Raw genomic sequence first — 21,497 nt, forward strand, 5'->3', positions numbered from 1 at the left:
CATCCTCTCTAAAAGTCAGGGGTCACTTTCCATCCGCAGATTCTTTGTTGGGTGAACTATATATCTGTGCAAGGGGCCCCGAGTGGCCGAGTGGTCTAAAGCGCTCTCCGTTACGGATCACTGCCATCTCACCTCTGTCTGTGTGGGTTCGAGTCTCAGATTCAGCCAATGTGGGTATGTGAGAAAGCTTGCCAGTAGCTTCTCGTGGGTCGGTGGTTCTTTCCGGGGTTTTCCCGGGTTCTTCCTCCACCATTAATACTGGCCGCCATGTATAGCCTATCTTGTGCTGAAAAATGGCGTTAAACCCTACAACAACAACAACAACAACAACAACATATCTGTGTGCAATAGCATTGTGTTAATACCCTTACATAGTGAAGGTAAAATCCAAATCTGATGGCAATTTGAATAGTAATTATCAGGTTAAACATTGTATTAGTGTAATCCATTGTATTAGTGTAATCCATTGTATTAGTGTAATCCAATTGTTTTGTTTTTTTTAAACAGATTCCATTTTATAGTTGTAGTTCGATATTACGGTATTTCAGCTGGGAACGTAGTACTCTATAACAAAACATACCATGGAGTGACATGTTGGGGAGGTTCTGAGCTCCCAATGCCCTCCCCTGATCTGTTTGGATAGTTATGTCCCTTTATTTATAGTTGTAGTTCGATATTACGGTATTTCAGTCATTTTGTCTTCGAAGTATAATATTTCATTCAAATTATATATATTTTCACGATAGTTGTTCGAGCAAAATTAATCCATCAGGGAGTCTGTTCTTAGTTCAATGTCCTATGCTGCTCCGTATATGTACGTATATATACGTATGTTGGTTTCTGTATTAATGTTCCTTATTTGTCTGTACCCTTTTAAATTGTTCTGGAGTAAAAATCCATAGTCTTTCTTGTCGTTTTCCTTAAAAGAATTATGTGTGTTCTTTGTTCCTGGGTTATACGGTAAAGCGGTATTAAGGGTTGCTTTGGTCTGTTTCGCAGTATGTCGTCTTGATCTGTCAGCACTGGAACGATTAATTGCCCTCTCTTCCCACGGCTTGCCCTAGAGGCATAGTGTAGCTCTATGTCTAAGTTTGAAGTTCCTGTAAATCTTAAATCCATATTCAAGAATCAAACCCCATACCAGTTTCCGTTCTGTTGCTGTTATGTGGTTTTGTCGTTTTGTTTTATGGTTCATACTTCAAAGTAAGTACGATGTTTAAAGTCTCTGTATGTATTGATCCGTAGTAATAAAAATCGAAGTCCATATCCGTTCCGTGTTGTGATTACGATTCAGTCTCTGTTTGCCCGTTCTGTCCGCCTAGGCTGTTTCTTCGCTCATCTTGTCGCCCTTGCTCCCTGCTTCCTGCTTCAGAGGCATGGTATCGTGCTCTATGCGTATCTACGATTAATTTTTCCCCTGGACGAATTGCAATGTTTTATGCGGTATTTTGGTATTAAAAATATGACAAGGCATATAAAGTATTCGCAATGATCTTTTCATGAAGTAAACGTTATATCAATTTACAAATCGACCACACCAGTTTAAATTTTTCTGCTTAACCACACCAGTTTAAAATTGTGTCTGCTTTAGCTGGAAAATGTTCGGTTTACTCAAACTGTATCGATATTCATATATTTAAATTACCGACGAATTTATAGTTATAGATTTCTAACAAAAGTAAACGCAGAAAATCTGTGAAATAAATATAATGATTTTTAATGATAGAAATGACAAAGTGGAAAAGTGAAAAAATAGCACTTTTTAATTAATATATTTGCCATTTGACATATAGCTCTCATGATAACTGGCGAGTAAATAAACCCTTCAAATTGTAGAATATTGGCCAATGACTGGTTTTTACCAGGGGTGACATCGTGATAAAATTGGGGATAATATCAGATAAAGAACGAATACTGCAAAGTCAGAGAGCAACGTCAGAAGATGTAATTCCACTTATTCTTGAAATTCTGATCACCATGCGCAATCAAAATGCAGTCCATTTAATTTACATTATAACAGCAATATATAAAATAAGCTTTGCTGAACGAAAATAGATCTATTTTATTTGAGCTGTTATACATCACAGTTGTAAAAAAAATCTAATCTAGTTTTCCAATGATACATATTAGGTTTGCTATACAGTATATAGTTATTCCATAATCAATTTGGATCAAAGTATTATGAAAAGATTTTTTTCTTCTAACCTTCTCAGTTCTTGCTGTGAGAAGGTATGTTTACACATCAGTTAAGAAATTTCTTTGCCCATGGAGAGAGAGAGAGAGAGAGAGAGAGAGAGGAAAGAGTTCCGGGCTCTCTTGCAAGAGGGTGTCACTCGTAACGGTGTAAATATGGCTACATCTGGGGAATATGGCAAGCGGGAGGTACGGGATCTGTAACGAAACAAGCCTCTTTGAGATTCTGACGAATGGACTACTTTATTGAAATACTCAAAATATAAAATTACATTCCAATATCAATCTACATAAACTTAAATTACAGATATAAGAGATATAGATAAAACTACGATATTCCTTCACTTACCAACATCGTGCATTGTTGTATATTTTCTGCCTTTTAGAATATAATACAGATAATTAAAAATCGAATAACTTAAAGATAGCTAGAGAATCTTAAATTCAATATTTCAGACTAATACCGCAATCATTTAGTAAAAATATATTTTACTGGATTTAATTTAAAATGTCAGCATATTAAACTCTATTATTTAAAGAGTATTTTATTTCTAAATTAACTATTACTGAGAATGAAGTTGGTAGCGAACGTTGTTTTTTATATTTGCTTGTAATTACATTATTGATTGTAGTATTACACAATCAATAATGTAATTACAAGTAAATATAAGTTCTTCAAACAATTAAACTTTTTAATACATTATATTAAAGAATAGTAAAGAAATGTTAAACTAATCCAATGTTGCAACGTACCGATCTTAGATTAACATCTTAACACTAAAAATCCTTATACTATATGAAAATTTTTACATACACGATAATCTTACCTGTAACGACACAAGTCTCTTTAAGATTCCGACGAATGGACTGATTGTCAAACAGATCTGCCTTTATACAGTTTCTTAGGAAGTGACCAAATATGGTCATACGAATGGTTCTTGAGTTTCGCCAGAATCTCAAAGTGATGCTTCATAGTTTGTTACAGACTATCGTCTGGGTCTATGTACGTCATTAGACAGACAATTCTGCCACGTCAGCTCAATTACCCATTTAGAAATAATCTTTGGAATTTGTCTAGTTCATCTATCTACACAACTTACCGAGTGCAGTTTTTTGCTGACTTATGATACAAGGGAAATGTATAGAGAGTTTTGCCTTTTGCTCATAAGGGCGCAATCTTTATTAAATAGTATATAATTGCAATACCGAAACAAATGAATTTAATCTCAATATATTTTAATAGAAAATTATTTCCAATATAATTTAATGGAAAAATTTTTACTTTTAATACAATTTAGAGAAAATTTCAATCTTATTACTTTTACTAAAAAGTTCTGTCCTAATAAAAGTATTAGTGATTATTTGGTATATCCTGGGATGAAAGAATATTTTACTTGTGCTACATCAAAATCTCCAAAGTTTTATTTTCAAACAACTTCCGAATATATGCACGGTAATGGGAAACCTCATTCGGAGTCTCTTGCTCTCGCGAGACCCTTGAAACTTCGGAATGTACAAATACACAATGCAGTTAGTAAAGTAAACGAAGTTCGGCTAATGTAAATATTTAATTGCTCCAATGCAAGTAAACACATTTTTCATACCGTAAAAGCACGAATAAATTACAGGAGAAATGTTTGTTATTAGCCCAATGCAGCTATAAAAATGTTGAGTCTTTTCATGATGTATGTGCAATTTTAACTATTTAAACGCGTAATAAACTTCCACATCTAAGGGTGCAAGGGACAGATTTTTATGCAAAAATTTAATGCCTCATCCACCTGCATAATATAACAAATTCATAAAACCTAAAATGCACAAGTGATGCCAGAAAGGTCCATAATTTGGATAGCTATAATAAAGCTAGGCGTAAGACTATTATTAACTTGACTTGATAAGTCAGTGGCAGTTCAGAGCACAAAAACGTATGCACTCCACCCCAAAGTTTATACCTGCATTTTTTATGTTAGAAGTTTGTTTGTGACTCTGTTATTCGCAAAGTGCAAATGTAAACCTATTTCCTCGGTAATAATTCTGAAAAACATTGTGTACTAATGATACGACTCAATAGTCTTAAACTATGTAGCAGAAAAAAGCAAAATCGTCAAGTTAGGAAATTCAGCAAATAATTTTATTTCCCTAGAATACAAAGTGAAAATTTAAAAGAAAAAAGTGAATGATCACTTTGTAATTCCAGTGAATAATTTGAATAAATAATTCCTCTGAAATTGTATCTGAACAGATTCCACAAACTGCTCATAAAAAAGAAATGAATAAGTGTTTACTTAGTCTCCTTGATAAACAGACTGTCACATGACCTATGACACAATAGTATTTCCTGAATAATTAATGATTTAAAATGTAAATTGAACACAAAATTTTTTTTGACCTTGAACTTAAAATTTTAATAAGCATCTTGTTTACCACTTACCAGCATGACAAAAATCAGGTACACTAAACATGACAATAGTCAGGTATGCAAAAGCTATACTCTCAATCATGGAAAAAAGTCAAACACACAATATAAATTAAATATACATCGCATACACCTCTTGATGCAATTCAAATAGTTGCTATCCAGCACAATTTTGAGATATTCTACTTGTCTTGTCTTGTCTTGAGCCACCATGTCAACAGCTATGGGTGGCTAGCTCTTCTACCTATGTTAATATTAGTATTGTACTGTCTACATACTGCGAAGTAACTATGAGAGGCGTATATGCCTAACGTCAGTTTCAAGAACAACACACATTCGAAAGACCTAATTCGCCAATAAATCCATATCTATAATTATTAACAATACTTTCTGAAAATGTCACACCATAACCTTAAGTTTAGAAATTGGACAGAGCCAATTTACGAAACTATTCCCTGCCATTGAAGCAATCTGCATATCCTGTAAGGCTTTGTAATGTCTTAGACCTTTGAGATGAAGCCTAGAGCTGGAAGCAAGAAGTTAATGGTCGGCGTTAAGCCCAAAATTGGCCCCTACCTCCTTAGAATCTATAGACTCCATTTGACTTCATAATGTTCAAGAAGTTCAGATAATTTTCCCCGTTTCAGTGCATTCATTAAGGTTCCTTGACGGTTTCTTGTGTTGACGTTTACGCGCGGATTGAAAGTGCCTAGAAAAGAACATTCAATATGAGTACCTTATACACTCGCTTTTAAGTCGAGATCAACTGCAAACTGCGCAGACCCAGATCTTCCGTCGCATAATGTACAGGCAGATTTTGACCTGTTCAGTTTCTTGGTAACCAGTCGAACAAACAACATATATGCTGATCTGCATGCGCATTATGTCACGGCAGATCAGGATCTTTGTTGTTTGCAATTTTTCAGCGACTTATAAATCGAGTATATATGGTAATATGATGCTAATTTTGCCTTTCAGGGATCCGGATGTACGGCACTAGTAGTAGCTGTGATTGCCAATAAGCTGGAGCTTAGTAGGGCGGAAAAGCATGTTCATAATTTCATGATGGACACCCAGCTGACAAAAAGTGTAAGCACTCGTCAAATAAGGTTTTACTGAGGGAGTATTAGAGCGTCCGCCTCGGATGCGGGAGGTCGTGGGTTCGAACCCGGCCTAATCATACCAAAGACTAAAAAAAATAAATGGAACTTACATCTGCATCGCTGGGCGCTCAGCATTAAGAGGTTACTTTTAGGACTGGTCGGCCTGGTGTCAGGATAATGTGACTGGGTGGGACAGGATGCTACATGTCTGAGGCACTATAAGCTGCCACAATGCAGACATCGTAGCTATATGACTAAAATTGTTAAAGCCACGTTCAAAATCTCTCTCTCTCTCTCTCTCTCTCTCTCTCTCTCTCTCTCTCTCTCTCACACACACACACACACACACACTGAGGGAGTATAGTCCCTGTTAGTACCTTCTATACTCACCTATAAGTCGAAACAAACTGCAAACTGCATAGACCCAGATATGCCGTCGCATTATTCGACGGCTGATCGCGCAGTTTGTTAGGAGTAACCAGTATAATAAACAGCATAGACGCTGATCTGAAGGCAAATGATGCTACGGCAGATCACGATCTTTGTTGTTTGCAGTTTGCCTTGACTTATACACGAGTACATACGGTAAATAACATTTGGGTAATGTAACATTAATGAGATATTAGTCTATGTATCATAATGTCACAGTGATAGGAGTCCTATACGTTTTGTATTCATTTTCGATATCGAAGTACAAAGATCTCTGTAAAAAATCGATTAACGTTCACTATGCGAACCTATTAATGTCTCCTTAGTCCCTTGAGACGGGAATTAAAGCGAACTTTCGGCGTTGATTTATTTTTAGCAATAAGCAACATAGACAACACACTGAGATCTGAGATTTAGTATAGAATAATTACAATATTAAGTATATCCCCTATGGTAAAAATCATTCTATAGCGTAAGTACTACTAGCTGGGTACCGTTATATTTTTTATAGTAAAAAAATAGTATTTGGGTAAAATCTGCATCATATTCAATTTTGAATTTTGCATGATGTATCTTCAACGTGAATCTTGTATTATGTACACAAGAATGATGCATTCTTTAACATCCACGTTCTTTTTAAAAAACATAATAGGATTTCTAGTATTTATCAGTGATTATCATTGCCCGTATGCAAGTATTTATTGAGGACCCCGAGTGGCCTAGTGGTCTAAAGCGCTATCCGTTACAGATCACTGCCATCTCACCTCTGTCTGCGTGGGTTCGAGTCTCAGATTCAGATTCAGATTCAATCTGGGTATGTGAGAAAGCTCGCCAGTAGCTTCTCGTGGGTCGGTGGTTCTTTCTGGGGCTTTTCCGGGTTCTTCCTCCACCATTAATACTGGCCGCCATGTATAGCCTATCGTGTGCTGAAAAATGGCGTTAAACCCTACAACAACAACAAGTATTTATCAACGATAATCACTGTCCGTATACCGGTATTTATCGGTGATAATGACTACCCGTGTGCTAGTATTTATCAGTGATAATAATTGTTCGTATACTAGCATTTATTAGGGATACTCATTGCCCGTGTACTAATATTTATCAGTAATAATCACTGCCTGTATACTAGCATTTATCAATGATTATCACTGCCCGTGTACAAGTATTTATAAGCGATAATCACTGTCCGCATACTAGTGTTTATCAGTGATTATGACTAAGCGTGTATTAGTATTTATCAGTGATAATCATTGCACTTATACTAGTATTTATCAATGATTATCTCTGCCCGTGTACAAGTATTTACAGCGATAATCACTGTCCGTATACTAGTATTCATTAGTGATATGCATGGCCTGTATACAAATAGTTATGATTACTAGTGTTTACCAGTGAAATATCACTGCCCGTGTACAAGTATTTATCAACGATAACCACTGTCCGAGTACTAGTATTTATCAGTGATAGTGACTACCATTGTACTTGTATTTATCAGTGATAATCATTGGCCGTGAACAAGTTTTATCAGCGATAATCACTTTCCATATACTGGGATTCATTAATGATATTCATTACCTGGATATTTATCTGTAATAACCAATTAGATAATGATTTTGAGCAAACACTGTTTTATATTTCAGTTAAAAAATGCAGCTGCAAACGTTCTTCGTGAGACGTGGTTGATTTATAAATATACTAAATTGGTAAAGAAAGTGAATACAAGCAAAGTCAGGTCGCATCAGCGGAAATTTCTTCAAGCCATCAATAGGTAGGCTCTTTTACTATTTAAAAAGAAAGCAAAAATAATTCACCTCTTGTTTTGAGAGGAATAGCGACCATTTGTTCTGAATGTGCATCTTTTCAAAATATAAATTCTTTGCCGTGGAAACCACCATAGACACACTGCAATCTTTTAAAGAAAAGAACGATTCATTGCATGAAACATATTTGAAGTAACACATTAATTAGTGCACATAACTGGTGCAGCTGTTTGAAAAAGGGAAAAGTCTTTATTGAGTGAAATGTTCGTTTTCTTTCTCATTCCCATATCAACTACGTATGTTATATCAGTAGTATAGTGTGGTACCCTAGGGACAATGGTGACAAAGGGAAATTAATCATTGTGGGCCCGTCTAAGGACAATGGGAATTTAACACAGGGAATTTTAACATGGGTGGGTCCGTATAGGGACAAAATGTATTGGGCCTGTCTAGGGACAATATAGGAATGGAACAAGTAAGGTGACGTCACGGTACTGGAGATGGGTAACAATGTAGCAAGGGGCTGATCTCAATCGGGACCACTGAGCGGGAAAGAAAACCTAGAACATTTTGGGAGGGAGAGAGACATTTATAACACATACAACATAAAACATATAAACAATTATACAACCAACACATTTTTAGGCAAAATAGCAAATCTTTCCCAGGCATATGAGTGGCCGTGTAAAGGGCCTTTGGGTTCTTCTATTTCCTCCAATTTTTCAACCATTTCCTCACTTTCTCACTAATTTCATTGTTCTTCGTATTTTTCTCCTCTGGCATCCAGCCAGGATCTCGGATGAATCTAAATTTTTCCTGCATCTTCACCCAATTTTCATTCAGTTTTAAAACGTCTCCTTTTTCTTTTGTTTTCTTTGTTCTTTCTTTCTTTAGCCCAGCTGGCTTTTATCATCTTCACCTCTTCTTCCATCACTTTTCTCATTATTTCTTCTCCTTTCTTTAGTTGGTCCCGACCCCACTTCACAAAGGACCACTTTGTTCAATGCAGTTTGTCTTCTAGAAAGCACATGACTTTCATCACATTATCAAATGCCTCCTTCAAGGTGCCCATTTTTACACATGGAGGTTGAATGAAACCTGTTAACTTTTCTACTTCCTCCTCTATCATACCTTGTATCAGATCTCTGGCTACTTTCAGGCTAGTCACAAAGTCTGGGCTACCTGGATACTTCCATTCCTTCTCAAGCCTTTCCACCTCATGGGCTGCGTCCATGATCCAGTACCAACGGTCCTTCATTTTGTTGAATAAATCTATTGTCATCTTCGTTTATTCAATGTTGAATGGCGCGAACGAGCTATCTATCTATGTTGGATTATAGAGGTTTGCGCTCTTCCTAGCATGTACCTCTGATTTGTGCCTACATGGTAGGTTCTTTAATTGCTCCCAGGGAAAGGAATTGGAGCCACTTCCCCCAGGCATTTATGTGCTCAGGGAGCACTTTTTAATTGAAGCCGTCAGACAGTGTACCTAATAAGAGGTCCTAACTGTCTGAATGGAGGGCCTGATGCGAGTGGGAATAGGCCCAGCACACACTCAATTGATTCAGTCGTTACTATGTAGCTGCATTTATGTATGTATGAGTGGGAATGGACCCATCACAGACTCATATGTTTGGTACTGAGTTTTCAGTGGCATTAAGGGCGTGCACTGCACGCTGATTTTTTTTTTATGTCCGGTCGAGGCAAGGGAGGAGAAGGCGGAAAGGGGGATCCAAGGTCACCGGTAGGTACTCCTAGACTTCAGGATATCGAATCTAAATTGTCGTCCTACACAATTTTGAAAGAAAACTGTGCTGTTTTGAGTCAGAGTTTTGCTAAGAAGAGGTATCTTATGTGACAGTTTTTAGTAAAGTGTGCCACCTTGTGTGGCTGGTCCTGATGGTCTTGGAGTTTTGGACTTTTGAGACCACCTTATATGTAGGATTCGGTTTTTGGGTATTACATGTCTAAATTATCGTTGTTTTATTTGCAGCCTTGTACTGCTGGGCCTGATGGTCGTTGGTGTTTTAGACCACCTTATATAAGCTAATTTGAGGTCTTTTTTTCCTGAAGTTATTTATTGGTTTGCCACTTTGTGGGGTGGGCCCTGATGGTCCTGGTTGTTGGACCACCTTATATGCTTTAATTGTAGGGGCCTAGAATTTCTCGTGCTATAGATATTACTATCACCTTGAACTAGAGTGTTAGATTCTCATAGGTATAAATGGTGTTACGTACATGCTGGGCTGTCAGGTAGAGTTTAGAGAAAGAGGGTAATGGAGGGGTTAGGTCGATTGTACAAGAGAGAAGTAACTTTAAGAATTTGTTTTTATTTCTTTTTTTTGTGTAAAATAAAACGACAATTTTTCTTTGTCCTTGCTGTGGCGTCCGGGAAGCAGGAATGCCTGACTCGGCAGCGTCTCGGGCATTTATAGGCGTTTCTCGTCGGCCCAAAATGTATTTGCCCGTTTGCAGCAAGACATTTTTGCCTGCTCTCAAGAATGCTTCTTTAGGGTTTTGTTTGTCGATGATAATATTTTTGAGAAATACGTTGCCTTGCGTGAATGCGGTACCTTTCAAAGCGTGCAATCCTCGTGTCACGATTGGTTTCAAAACTGGGGCTACAGAACGAAAGGCTGATTTCAGCATATCTCCTAAACCATGTCCTCGTTGTCGAGAGACGCATTGGTACACTGGATACATGACTTACAATTCGTTAGAGAATCCTTTTTCGCAAATGGAGTTTCACCGTGACTTTCCATTTGGTGAATGAAATATTTTGTCCCAGATCTCCTTTTAGAGCAATGTTGACAGTGTAAAAATAAGTCTTACTGACGGGTAAATAATGAGTATATACAAGTTCGCGGTGAACGTGATAGGTGTTTCCACCTTCCTCGTCAGCGTTCGTGGCAGAATCCACTTTGAAAGGAATGACACAACGTTGTACTACACCACATCGGAATACACAAACATCAAATTCAGTCCTTGGTTCAGTTCCACAGGGAAACGAAAAAAGCTCAAAATATTTGAACTGCTGCTGATGAATGGTATGCTAATGGTTTTGGTTATTATATTCGTAACCATGTTGAGGTCTCCACCCAAAATGTCAAACAAATCAGGACAAAATTGAATGGCCACCGTTTTCTCATCTGGAAATTTTATCATTAGTCGACGAGCCACTTTATGGTACTCGAAGTTGATAGATTTGTTCACTTTGGTCAAGGCTTTGCTAAACACTGCCTTGAATTTGTTATAAATCGTGTCCACCAAATGTTGACCGCTAAAAAAATAACCTGCAGGAATTTTAAACTGATAGACGTGCCGAAAGGAATCAAGGGCAGGTAGTGTTATCTTAAAGCCATCTGTTGAGATTTTTTTCCAACAAGAATTGTTCCATTTGGGTGTTCAGAACTTCGACCCGAATAGTGTTACAGCTCGCACAATGATTGTTCTGTCGTTGTTTCAACGTCATGATAAATTCAGGATCTATATCTAAGTCGCGCTTATTTTTTTGTCACACTGTTCATAACTAATTTTTTTCTTACTATATCATTATCAATAATATCGCTATTATTATTCTATGGAGTCTGTGACAATTATCCGCAGCTGAGATATTCTTCTGACTCGAGACACTGCGAGATAAAATAAATTTGACCATTCGATATGATCATGGACGATCCAAACATTTGTATCAGAGATGGTTAATCCTTGTGATGAATGAATTGTCATTGCGTATCCTAGCGTTTATGGATTTTTTTTCCATAGCTAACGCGTTCTCAGTAACACTGACAGGAACTACAACAATATCATTTAATACAAGATTTTGTTTTTCTGACGATCCTGGTATATCAACGTCGATATTCTGTCGTCGCGTATCTGCTGGTCGATAACACAATGGTACGGGTATGTTTAAAAAAATTCTTTATGTAACATAAATAATTGTTTCTGAGGTATATCACGAACTATCTTTCTACTTGGAACTATCAAATCATTTGGTCTCCATAAATTCCAAAAATTGTTAATAGGAGTTTTTGAAATCATTTCACGCATTATTTCACATTGAATTGTATTCGGTTGTAGTCTGATTAATTTCTTAAACTCTCTTAATTCTGGATCAAGCGATATATGATCATCAGTTATTTCTTCATAATAATCTATAAAATTCCTCAGCCATTTATGTGGAGACAATCCAACAAAAGGTCATGGTTGACCATGCTCGCCACACATTATTACAGCAGTATTTTTTCAAATAACCAATCATTAAATACTTTTAACGTTTCTAATGAAACAGTGCATATTTCATCACAAACAATAATCATTGTAATATATTTCTCTCCCTTCCATCGAAAGAATTTGTGAAAAATGTATGATTTAATATTTCTTTCTCTCATTTCTCTTGCGAGTCTGTGTGTAGGTGTTGAACTATTTCTGAACAACTGTTCAAGAATAATTTAATCACACGAGTTGTTTTACCAGAACTACCAGGCTCATTGAGATAAACTGTGTTATGTCTAGCTACAGGATCATATAGAGATGGTGCAGATGCCAATTTTTTTATTTGATTTTTTTGGTAATAAACGTCGCGGATTCAGAATAATTAAGTGTATTTCTTGTTTTATTCTCCATTCACCCCATGATGCATTAGTGCCAATATGTAGTTGTTCTAGCAATACTGTATTTTTTATTGATATAAAATGAATCCGTAGCGACTCTGACAGCAAAATCAGAACTCTATTTATCATCGATCTTAAATGAGTAAACTGCGGTGACTTACCATCCATATAACTCACGATTGTACCTAATTAAGTTCCGTCTGATAAATTAACGTTGCTTCAACTTATAAACGTATTTCTATTAGTTGTATCAGCAATTATAAAATCTAGTTCAGCACCATCCATAATCAATCTTGTATAATGTCGTTTATGATCATATGATCCTCCTTGGGTGAATTTACCGATTATTTTTTTGCCAAGATCTTTTGTGACTTTATTCTCAGAATCAGTTATATCAGGATTTTCATCATCAGAATATTTCTTTTGCTGTGGTAACCAAATTTCTTTCTGCGGACGATATTATATAATTGCTTCAATTACATTAAACGATAATAGTTTGTTTTTTTTTACATTGAGTATACATCGTAATAATACTGTTGGTGCCCACATTTTTATTGAAAAGTGTTTGCCAAACCAGACATAACAAATCGGATGAAGATTTTCAGCAAACCTAAATGACTCGATACAAGCGAATCCAGTCAAATCAAAATCTGGTAATGGTCCGTTTATCTATACTCTGGTCATCTCGTGTGTCGGATGTCCAAATCGCTCAAAATACTTAGAACACTCTCCCATACCAAGAAAACTTCCGGGATAACATGCAACCAAACCAACCGAAATAACGTCCTTATAATCGTATATGGTATTCCATAATCCACGTGTCCCTATTCGACACACCTGCGTTGTATTTCTTCACGAAAATCCAATCGTGTTGGTTTCCATGAATTATTCCCTCTAGCAAAATGAGCAGCAACTGACGGAACGGTAAAACAATTACTCAGTAATTTATCAGCATCGTCATGTGTATATTTCAGCGAAAGATTCTTCATTTCTTCGTGGAGAGATTCAGTTCGAGAAATATCTCCATTAGGCCGTACAAACTGATCATAGTTTCCATTATCTGAACTTTGAAACAGTCACACGGATACACGATCTTTCTTACTTATTTCGTTAACAAAATAAAATATATCTCCTTGGTAAAATTTAACAATTCGATTTCTTGGAAATATTGTTACTGCATTAGTCCACGCATGCGGGGGCCCCGAGTGGCCGAGTGGTCTAAAGCGCTCTCCGTTACGGATCACTACCATTTCACCTCTATCTGTGGGGGTTCGAGTCTCGGATTCAGCCAATGTGGGTATGTGAGAAAGCTTGCTAGTAGCTTCCCGTGGGTCCTTGGTTCTTTCCGGGGTTTTTCCGGGTTCTTCCTCCACCATTACTGCTGGCTACCATGTGTGCTGAAAAATGGCGTTAAACCCCACAACAACAGCCACGCATGCGCATTATGATCAATAATTTCAATCGAAGCTCCTTTCGATTCATGCTTTGATTTGTACAAAATCTCTCTGGTTATTGTTCTTACTGTTATTGGGAATTTCAATTTCTTTCCTAATTCAGCAACATCGTTTATTGTAGCTCTTTTATCCTTGACTGATACAGTCCATTTCTTTATCTTTCAAGGTCGCTGATCTGTTAAACCATTTCCACGTATCGCGTTTGTAAAATGTTTCGTTACTCGTTCGGCTACACAATTTAGCTTTGACAAAGTCAAGGCCGAAAATTTCATCGGTTTTAGATCATGAACGGTAGGTTTATCATTTATCGGATAAATTCCATAAATAACCGCGGTTACAGGATACGATCTTTCATAATACGGTTTGTCAATGCCAGTCAATATTGCTGGTTTGGAATTTTTACTTAATACATCGATTTTTTCATAGTGAAGGACAGGGTCACGTTTGTCCCTGATAATCCAAGTATCGTCTTTTTCCTTAATAAACTTTAGTCTGAAAAAATATCTCTGTCTAGATAATTAATAATCGTTGCTGGCCGTTGGTCCTTCATTGTACCATCGAACCTTTGGTGTTGCGTATGAGTTTAAATGTTGACCACACATGAGTTGCGCCATCTATGCAAAATTCTTTCTTAGCATCACGAATACTTTTAATCAGAGTTTCCGTCAGATCAACCAGAGCTCGTCATCGTGGGTCAGAGGTTCTTCTATTAAGATCGAATCTATATTCAGATGGTTTAATTTTAATCGCTGATAATATCTCTTCCATATTATAAGTAAGACAAATATATATATATATATATATATATATATATATATATATATATATATATATATATATATATATATATATATATATATATATATATATATATATATATATATATATATATATATATATATATATATTCAAACAAAGAATAAATGCAAAGGGCTTATGACAGGCTTTATAACTCTCTATAACAAAGCTTGTGGACTTACTAACAATGTGCACGGAGAGGGATTTTAAGACCTAAACCATATTTGAAATGTGGTGTTGTGGTTAGAGGAACAACACGGTTGTGTGTGCAAAGTGGTGGTACAAAATACAGAGAGCTGGAAAGATATTATGATAAAAAAAATTAATACTGATAATAATGACAATGTCATAAGAAGTGCAGAAGATTATTTGGCTAGATTTTCAAAATTATTTAGACAAATAATATTATTATTGAAAAAAAAAGAATTTGTGAAACATCCTATCATTAAGAATTATGAAGCATCCCGTCTTGATGTAATCAGGCACTGTCGACTAAATAATCCAGTCGGTGCTATCACTAATACTGGGTAGATACTTTTTGGTTTTAATGGGAATAACAATATTACTCTCATAAATTTATTTACGAACGTTTTCGGGGGGTAATCAAAGACGGTCTTGTGATATATCATATTAATAAACAGAAACTCGATAACTCTTTAGATAATTTACGAACCATTACACAGAGTCAGAATTGTAAATTTGGAAATCCTGTCCGTAGTAAGATCGCCGGAGCAGTCGTACCTACAAATGTAGAATCTGGTGAAAAGATAATATTTCAATAATGAATGCACCTGGCAAATATTTTGATATTTGCATACCTTTGTTTCAGCGCATCGCAAATAATATTACCAGATCTGCTTTATCTAAGAAATATAAACAAAAGATAATTTTTCAGTGTTGTTCAAGGGAGATAAATCTGTAATGCTAAATCTCTATCCGGCAGAGTAATTCAGTAGTTACCTTGCTTGTTGCTACGTTTTGATCGCAGGAAGGGAGATAACTCTGTTCCATATCTTTCTCCGGTGGAGCTTAATCTTTTTATCATAGTAATTAATTATTAACCATCTGTGTGAAAATTAGTGTCAGTGAAGTAATATAATTTTGTAATTGTTCAAATTAGTGAAAGGATATCTACATCTTAATTTCATCTTCCTTGACAAAGACAAGGTAGGCAATCAATAAGTAACGCGTGATTGTAATACAGCTGAGTTATTTTTAGATCTCAAGGTAAGCAGTATACAAACCTACATGTATCTTAACCTTGACAGAGTCAAAGGCAGAAATATACGTGCCGATTAGATCTGATTAGAACATTAGATCAGAATTAGCTTACGAATACGAAATGAAAAATTATTAACACGCACGTGAGGCAATTGAAAAAGGTTATGTCAGATAACAATGACAAAGTTATTAATGAAAATAGTACAAGGGAATTTGAAGTGAAGGTAGTAACGAAAGTGAAAATGAATATTTTTTAGATTATAATATTTATCCTTGACTTTGTCAAGGAATTCAGATCTTTTTATTCTATCTGATTATTTTCTTACGTACTGTTTTTTCTTCTAGTTTTGATGAGATTTTCAATATTTTAGTACATTCACCCCATCAAAATTGTAAAATCTAATTGATTTTTATTATTTTAGTTCTATTTACCCCCATCAAATTACCGAAAAATCAGTGTAAAAAAATTCTGTTACAAATATATATTTGTTTATGAAATTATAATCATTCAATTTTTTCGATGAGATTATTTTGTTTTATCCCATCTTATTGAAATTGTTTGATAATTTGAATATACCTATAAAATCGTTAAGATTTTACGTAGAGATTAATATTAAAATTTTCATTTCTTAAATCAAGTAACCGTCCGGATTTCAGTAAGTTTGAAATGTATTCTTGATAATAACGGATTATGACAACGTAGATAAACAGGATTAATGGGTTCTTGTAAGATCAAATATCCAGAAGCTACTTGAGGTGTAAATGTGTATAAAATATATCCTTGCTAAGCCTGACAGGATTTTTCAAGATCTATTTGATAGCTGCCATCAATTGCATCACATACAAACTTGAATGCGATTGTTGATGTGATATTTACAATTCCTGGTGAAATATGTCTGTCGCCACCGTATGGACTATTGTTATGTTTGAGAATATTTGATGATAGGGTTATTTTTCTCCATGCATCAACGATTTGTGGAAAATGTTCACTGATATTGTTTGTTATTTACCCGTATTTTTAGTTCATCCGTATCAAATTCTGGTACTATAAATGTTGCTAGATCTTCTTTGGTTATTTTTTAACGATTGACAATATCTTTATGAATAATTATTAATTATTTTATTGTGCTATTCTACTAATCGCAACACTTATATTATCAATAGTTATTGTATTAACATATTTAATGTCAGATGTAATTTGATTTAAATGTTGTATTTTTTCAATGATTTGTTTTTAGTTCGTCATTAGGATATTCCAGAATATAATTTTTAAATAACCATACTAATTCCGCAGACATAATTGCATGTTCATCTCTCATTTGCTTTGATAATAATTTGAATATATCTTCGTTAACAATATGTCTATTATTTTCCCTATTTTTATGATTATATAAGAAGTATATCATAAATACCGAGTGGAGTTTAATGGAGATCTTATTTCTTTTCGATATTTTATAGTTGTTATAAAAATTTTCTCATCTGTGAGAAATTCATTTAAGTTTCGTTCTGGCGGTCCTTGATATTCAGGTGGAATTTCAGGCCATCCTAACACTGATCGGATTGATGATTGATACATATCTACAACATAATCTTGTGAATTTGTTTCTATCGCAGCTGATAAAGTTGGTTCGTGAATGGTGAAGCTTGTTCGGAGTTGACATTCTTATTTAAATCCTGATTTTCTATCACAGTTATTAATTCCTTGTGTATTTTAATCATCTCCATAAACTCAAAATCTGATATTTTTCCATCACTAAGGCTTGTTGATAATAATAACGAGGATAATTTGGAGTATGCTAACGTCGCTGTATATAATTTTATTATATAACCATGCAATTTTGCATTTGCGATGATATTAAGAATATCGGCAACTGTTGTTGCAGCTGAAACACAAATTGTTACAACTGCTGGTGATGTCATTGTTATTGTTAATAATAACACGCCGGTTCCAGCAATAAAGCAGACGCCGAATATACAATTATCTCAACAGTAACTACACGGGTTGTAATATTTTTTTTACTTTTACTGTATATTCAACAACGATATTTTTTAGGGTTGTTTTTTGCAATTCACGTGCTTGGTTGTATCTAAAACGTTGAACGTTGATTGGGGAGCTCATTATATTTGAAGTAGGTGGTAGTTTAGCAACTAATTCAAGACCCCAATAATACAACACGGGGTTGCCCGTTTCTTCAGTTTCCACCAAGAAAATGCCTTCGTCATTTTGATCTAATATCACTAACATACATCCAGAGGATCCAGTTAGTGAAAAACGCCGTGAAATTGTAGTCGATATTGTATATGTTGTAGTGCTGAGTAATGAATATATATATATATATATATATATATATATATATATATATATATATATATATATATATATATATATATATATATATATATATATATATATATATATATATATATATATATATATATATATATATATACCGGTAACCTCAGCGTGATGTTTAATGAATTTATTGAGTGGTGACCATAATGCTGATACAAGATGTTACCGTATATACTACACGATCGTTAATTGTTTTTATTTCAGAGAGTTTAATGTCGATGTCCGGTGGATTTTTTTAAAAAAATCGTTAATGGCTCTATTTATGTTTCTACGAAAATTTTAAAACGCTTGTACATGATTAGAGTATTCAGATCTAAATGTGGTCATTCCATCGTTGATTGTCATTAACGAGTTCATCATCGGAATGTTGCTATCATCGACATATTTCTTCGTTGCAGCGTCATGGCTTGATTCTGGTTCTCCAAGACCACTAATTTTATTATTAGTCATATTGAGAGAACCAGTCATTGTATCACCTGCGGTTAATAAACGATCATTGATCTCAGTTCTGGTCATGTTGTTCTTGCTGTCTACATATCTTTTTGTTACAACATCATCATCTGACTTTGGTTCTTTCACATTAAAAATTGTATTTTTACTCATACTGAGATCGCCGTACATAATATCTCCACTTAATCTGATACGTATAGAAGTTCTCCCATGATTGATATAATTATTTCATCTGATTTTTTCATTTTACCGTTTTTTGTTAACACCACTAAGTTATCTTCTGTTGCATCTGGAACCCGCAGAATAATATCTGTCAACGGGATATTACTCGTATGTAATCGTCCTTGTTTATCCTGGAAACAACGACTTCATTTTGGTCTACATTTGTAAGACTCATAAGATTAGTGAGGTTTGCATTGAGTCTTACTCAGAAAAGATCTTCCGTAAATATCCACCATTATACTTTAAGATCTATTTAAAACGATTAGCGGCTATTTGTATACTCGTGCACGACTTTATGAGGCGGTATTGATGAAGATATAGCGTCGAGTACAGCAATTGCTTCACGCCCGCATATTGGCGGATAGGTTATTGTTTGTGTTGGTAATATTGATTACTAGCCTGTAGTTTTTATTGTGTTTACGTAATATAAACATTATTTTGGTAGAGCCAACCCATACGAATCAAAGTAAATAATTCCACGTGGATCAATCGTATATGCCATCCAATGAGTGCCAGGACCAGAACTATTATCGAGATTAATAATGCCTGTTTCAATATTTATTGGTTGTTTTGGTAATTGATCACGCATTAAAACACCTCTGAATTTTTTTTTTATATTTAATATTTAGCAGCATCAACTGAATCATAATTTGACATTGGAAAGAGTAACGAACTGTTCCTGGAAATCTCAGACCTTTTCCGTATCAATAAGGAGTTCCTGGTAATCTTAGACCCCCTCCCCTTTTTTAAATCCTTGTCCTGTTGCTTTATTTAATGCCATCCCAGCATCAGTTCCAACAGCACCAAGTAGAGCTGCAAGAAGTGGAAATATAGACCTGTTTTTGATTGTTCGGCGCTATTGAAATGCCTGCGTTGACGTTCTGACAATGATAGTTTATTTTGACCACCTGTGATCTGATCTTTTTTTAGTGGTATTTTTATTCCGCAGTCTTTTGCTGAATTTGATTGAAGCTTTTTAATCTGACCAGGAGTCAGAGTAATGCTAACATGATGTAAGTAACAGGTTATTTTCAACTGAAAATGTTACATGTTTTCTATCGGTGCGTCAATAACTCGCATTCGTCCGCCAGTGCCTTCAAGTAACATTGCTATTTTTTGGCTGAGTATCACTGCAATTTCTCTATAATTAGCACCACCAGCTGGGTTCACGCTAGCTTTAAAACGAATATCAACGACAGATTGTTTGAATAATTCTATATGCTCTAATGAAAAATAATAGATTGGATATAATATTGTAAAATCTAACTGTGATATTTGTAAACCAGTTTCTATATTTTGATCACGCTCCATAAACGTCATTACACGATGATATGCACGTGCTACATAGTTATTTTCAAAATTTAAAGTTATATCTTTAGATGGTTCTTGATGTCCATTTATCCGTAAAGAAACTTCACTAACTCCAAGTTTGTCGAATATCGTATGACTACGTTCTTGATTATTTAGTCGATCGGTATTTTGTAGAGCGATAAATATATGCCTCGGTGCAGAAACTCCTTGTTGTGATGCTATATGCCAGGTAAATAATCCATTAATATTAATTTGAGTGCTAGCGGTAGTTACTGTCAACCATGATAACAATGATTTTCTGCCTGAATTCATAAAACTAATTAATCTTTCTTCTTCACCAATTGTTGGAGTCATTACTGGCATCCACAGTGAAAGTTTGAACAATATTACTTTACCAGCAGCAGCAGCGGCTGGTCGCCATATAGCATCATAATTAGCACCCTTTCTCACAAGTACAACTGTATCTTTCGCTCCAAAGATAACTTTTCTGACATTTCTACAACATCCAAAAATATGTGATAACGGAATTGCGCACGAAAATCTTCTACGGTCTCCTTTTCACATTGATTTACGTATAGAAAATCCTAGGTTATAATTGTCGTTGGCTCTTTGTAACATCACAAAAGCAGCGCCGGGTCTGTCTGTCGCTCCAGCTGGTTGTGGATTAGTCGCAGTATTTTGTTCCACTTGTACTTTTAAATGTGGTCTGGAATCAGGAATATTAGTGTTACCTTTAGCAAACATCATTGATGGACCAGCTGATCTTGTATAATCATCTGAATATCTAGCCAAATTTAATATCGTTGTACCAACATCAACGTCTTTTTTAATTATTTCAATAATTCTTCCATCAATCATGTACGTAGCGCTATCGATCAACGCCATAATACCATTGTTAACAAAACCAACTATGTAATTAGCTCAATATGGTGTATTAGCGACGACGTCTGTTACAATTTCTCCCTCTACTTCAATAAATGCTTCAGCAGATAAGAAATATATATATCTCAATTTGTCGAACAGATTCATCTTTAAGAACCGGCGCGTCCTTATCAAACTCTGCATAGGATATTCGCTTGAGCATCTTATTATAACTATCTTCGTCTAACACGAAGACCACTTCTTGAAATAAAACTTGTATTTGCCGGCATAATTTCATTAGTCAGCCTTG

The 21,497-nt window shown here is 35.2% G+C and overlaps 1 protein-coding gene across 1 annotated transcript in view; it reads left to right on the forward strand.

The window, feature by feature from the left end:
• LOC149801867 (small conductance calcium-activated potassium channel protein 1-like) overlaps nt 1-21,497 on the forward strand; it is a 227,334-nt gene that overhangs the window by 181,248 nt on the left and 24,589 nt on the right. Inside the window, exons 5-6 of the mRNA XM_089956237.1 lie at nt 5,588-5,698; nt 7,785-7,912. Of these exons, the coding sequence (XP_089812363.1) occupies nt 5,588-5,698; nt 7,785-7,912 (239 nt within the window). The remainder of the gene's footprint in view (nt 1-5,587; nt 5,699-7,784; nt 7,913-21,497) is intronic.

This window comes from Sinohyriopsis cumingii, chromosome 4, assembly GCF_028554795.1.
Source record: "Sinohyriopsis cumingii isolate HCF-2022 chromosome 4, ASM2855479v2, whole genome shotgun sequence".
Classification (NCBI taxonomy): Eukaryota; Metazoa; Mollusca; class Bivalvia; order Unionida; family Unionidae; genus Sinohyriopsis; species Sinohyriopsis cumingii.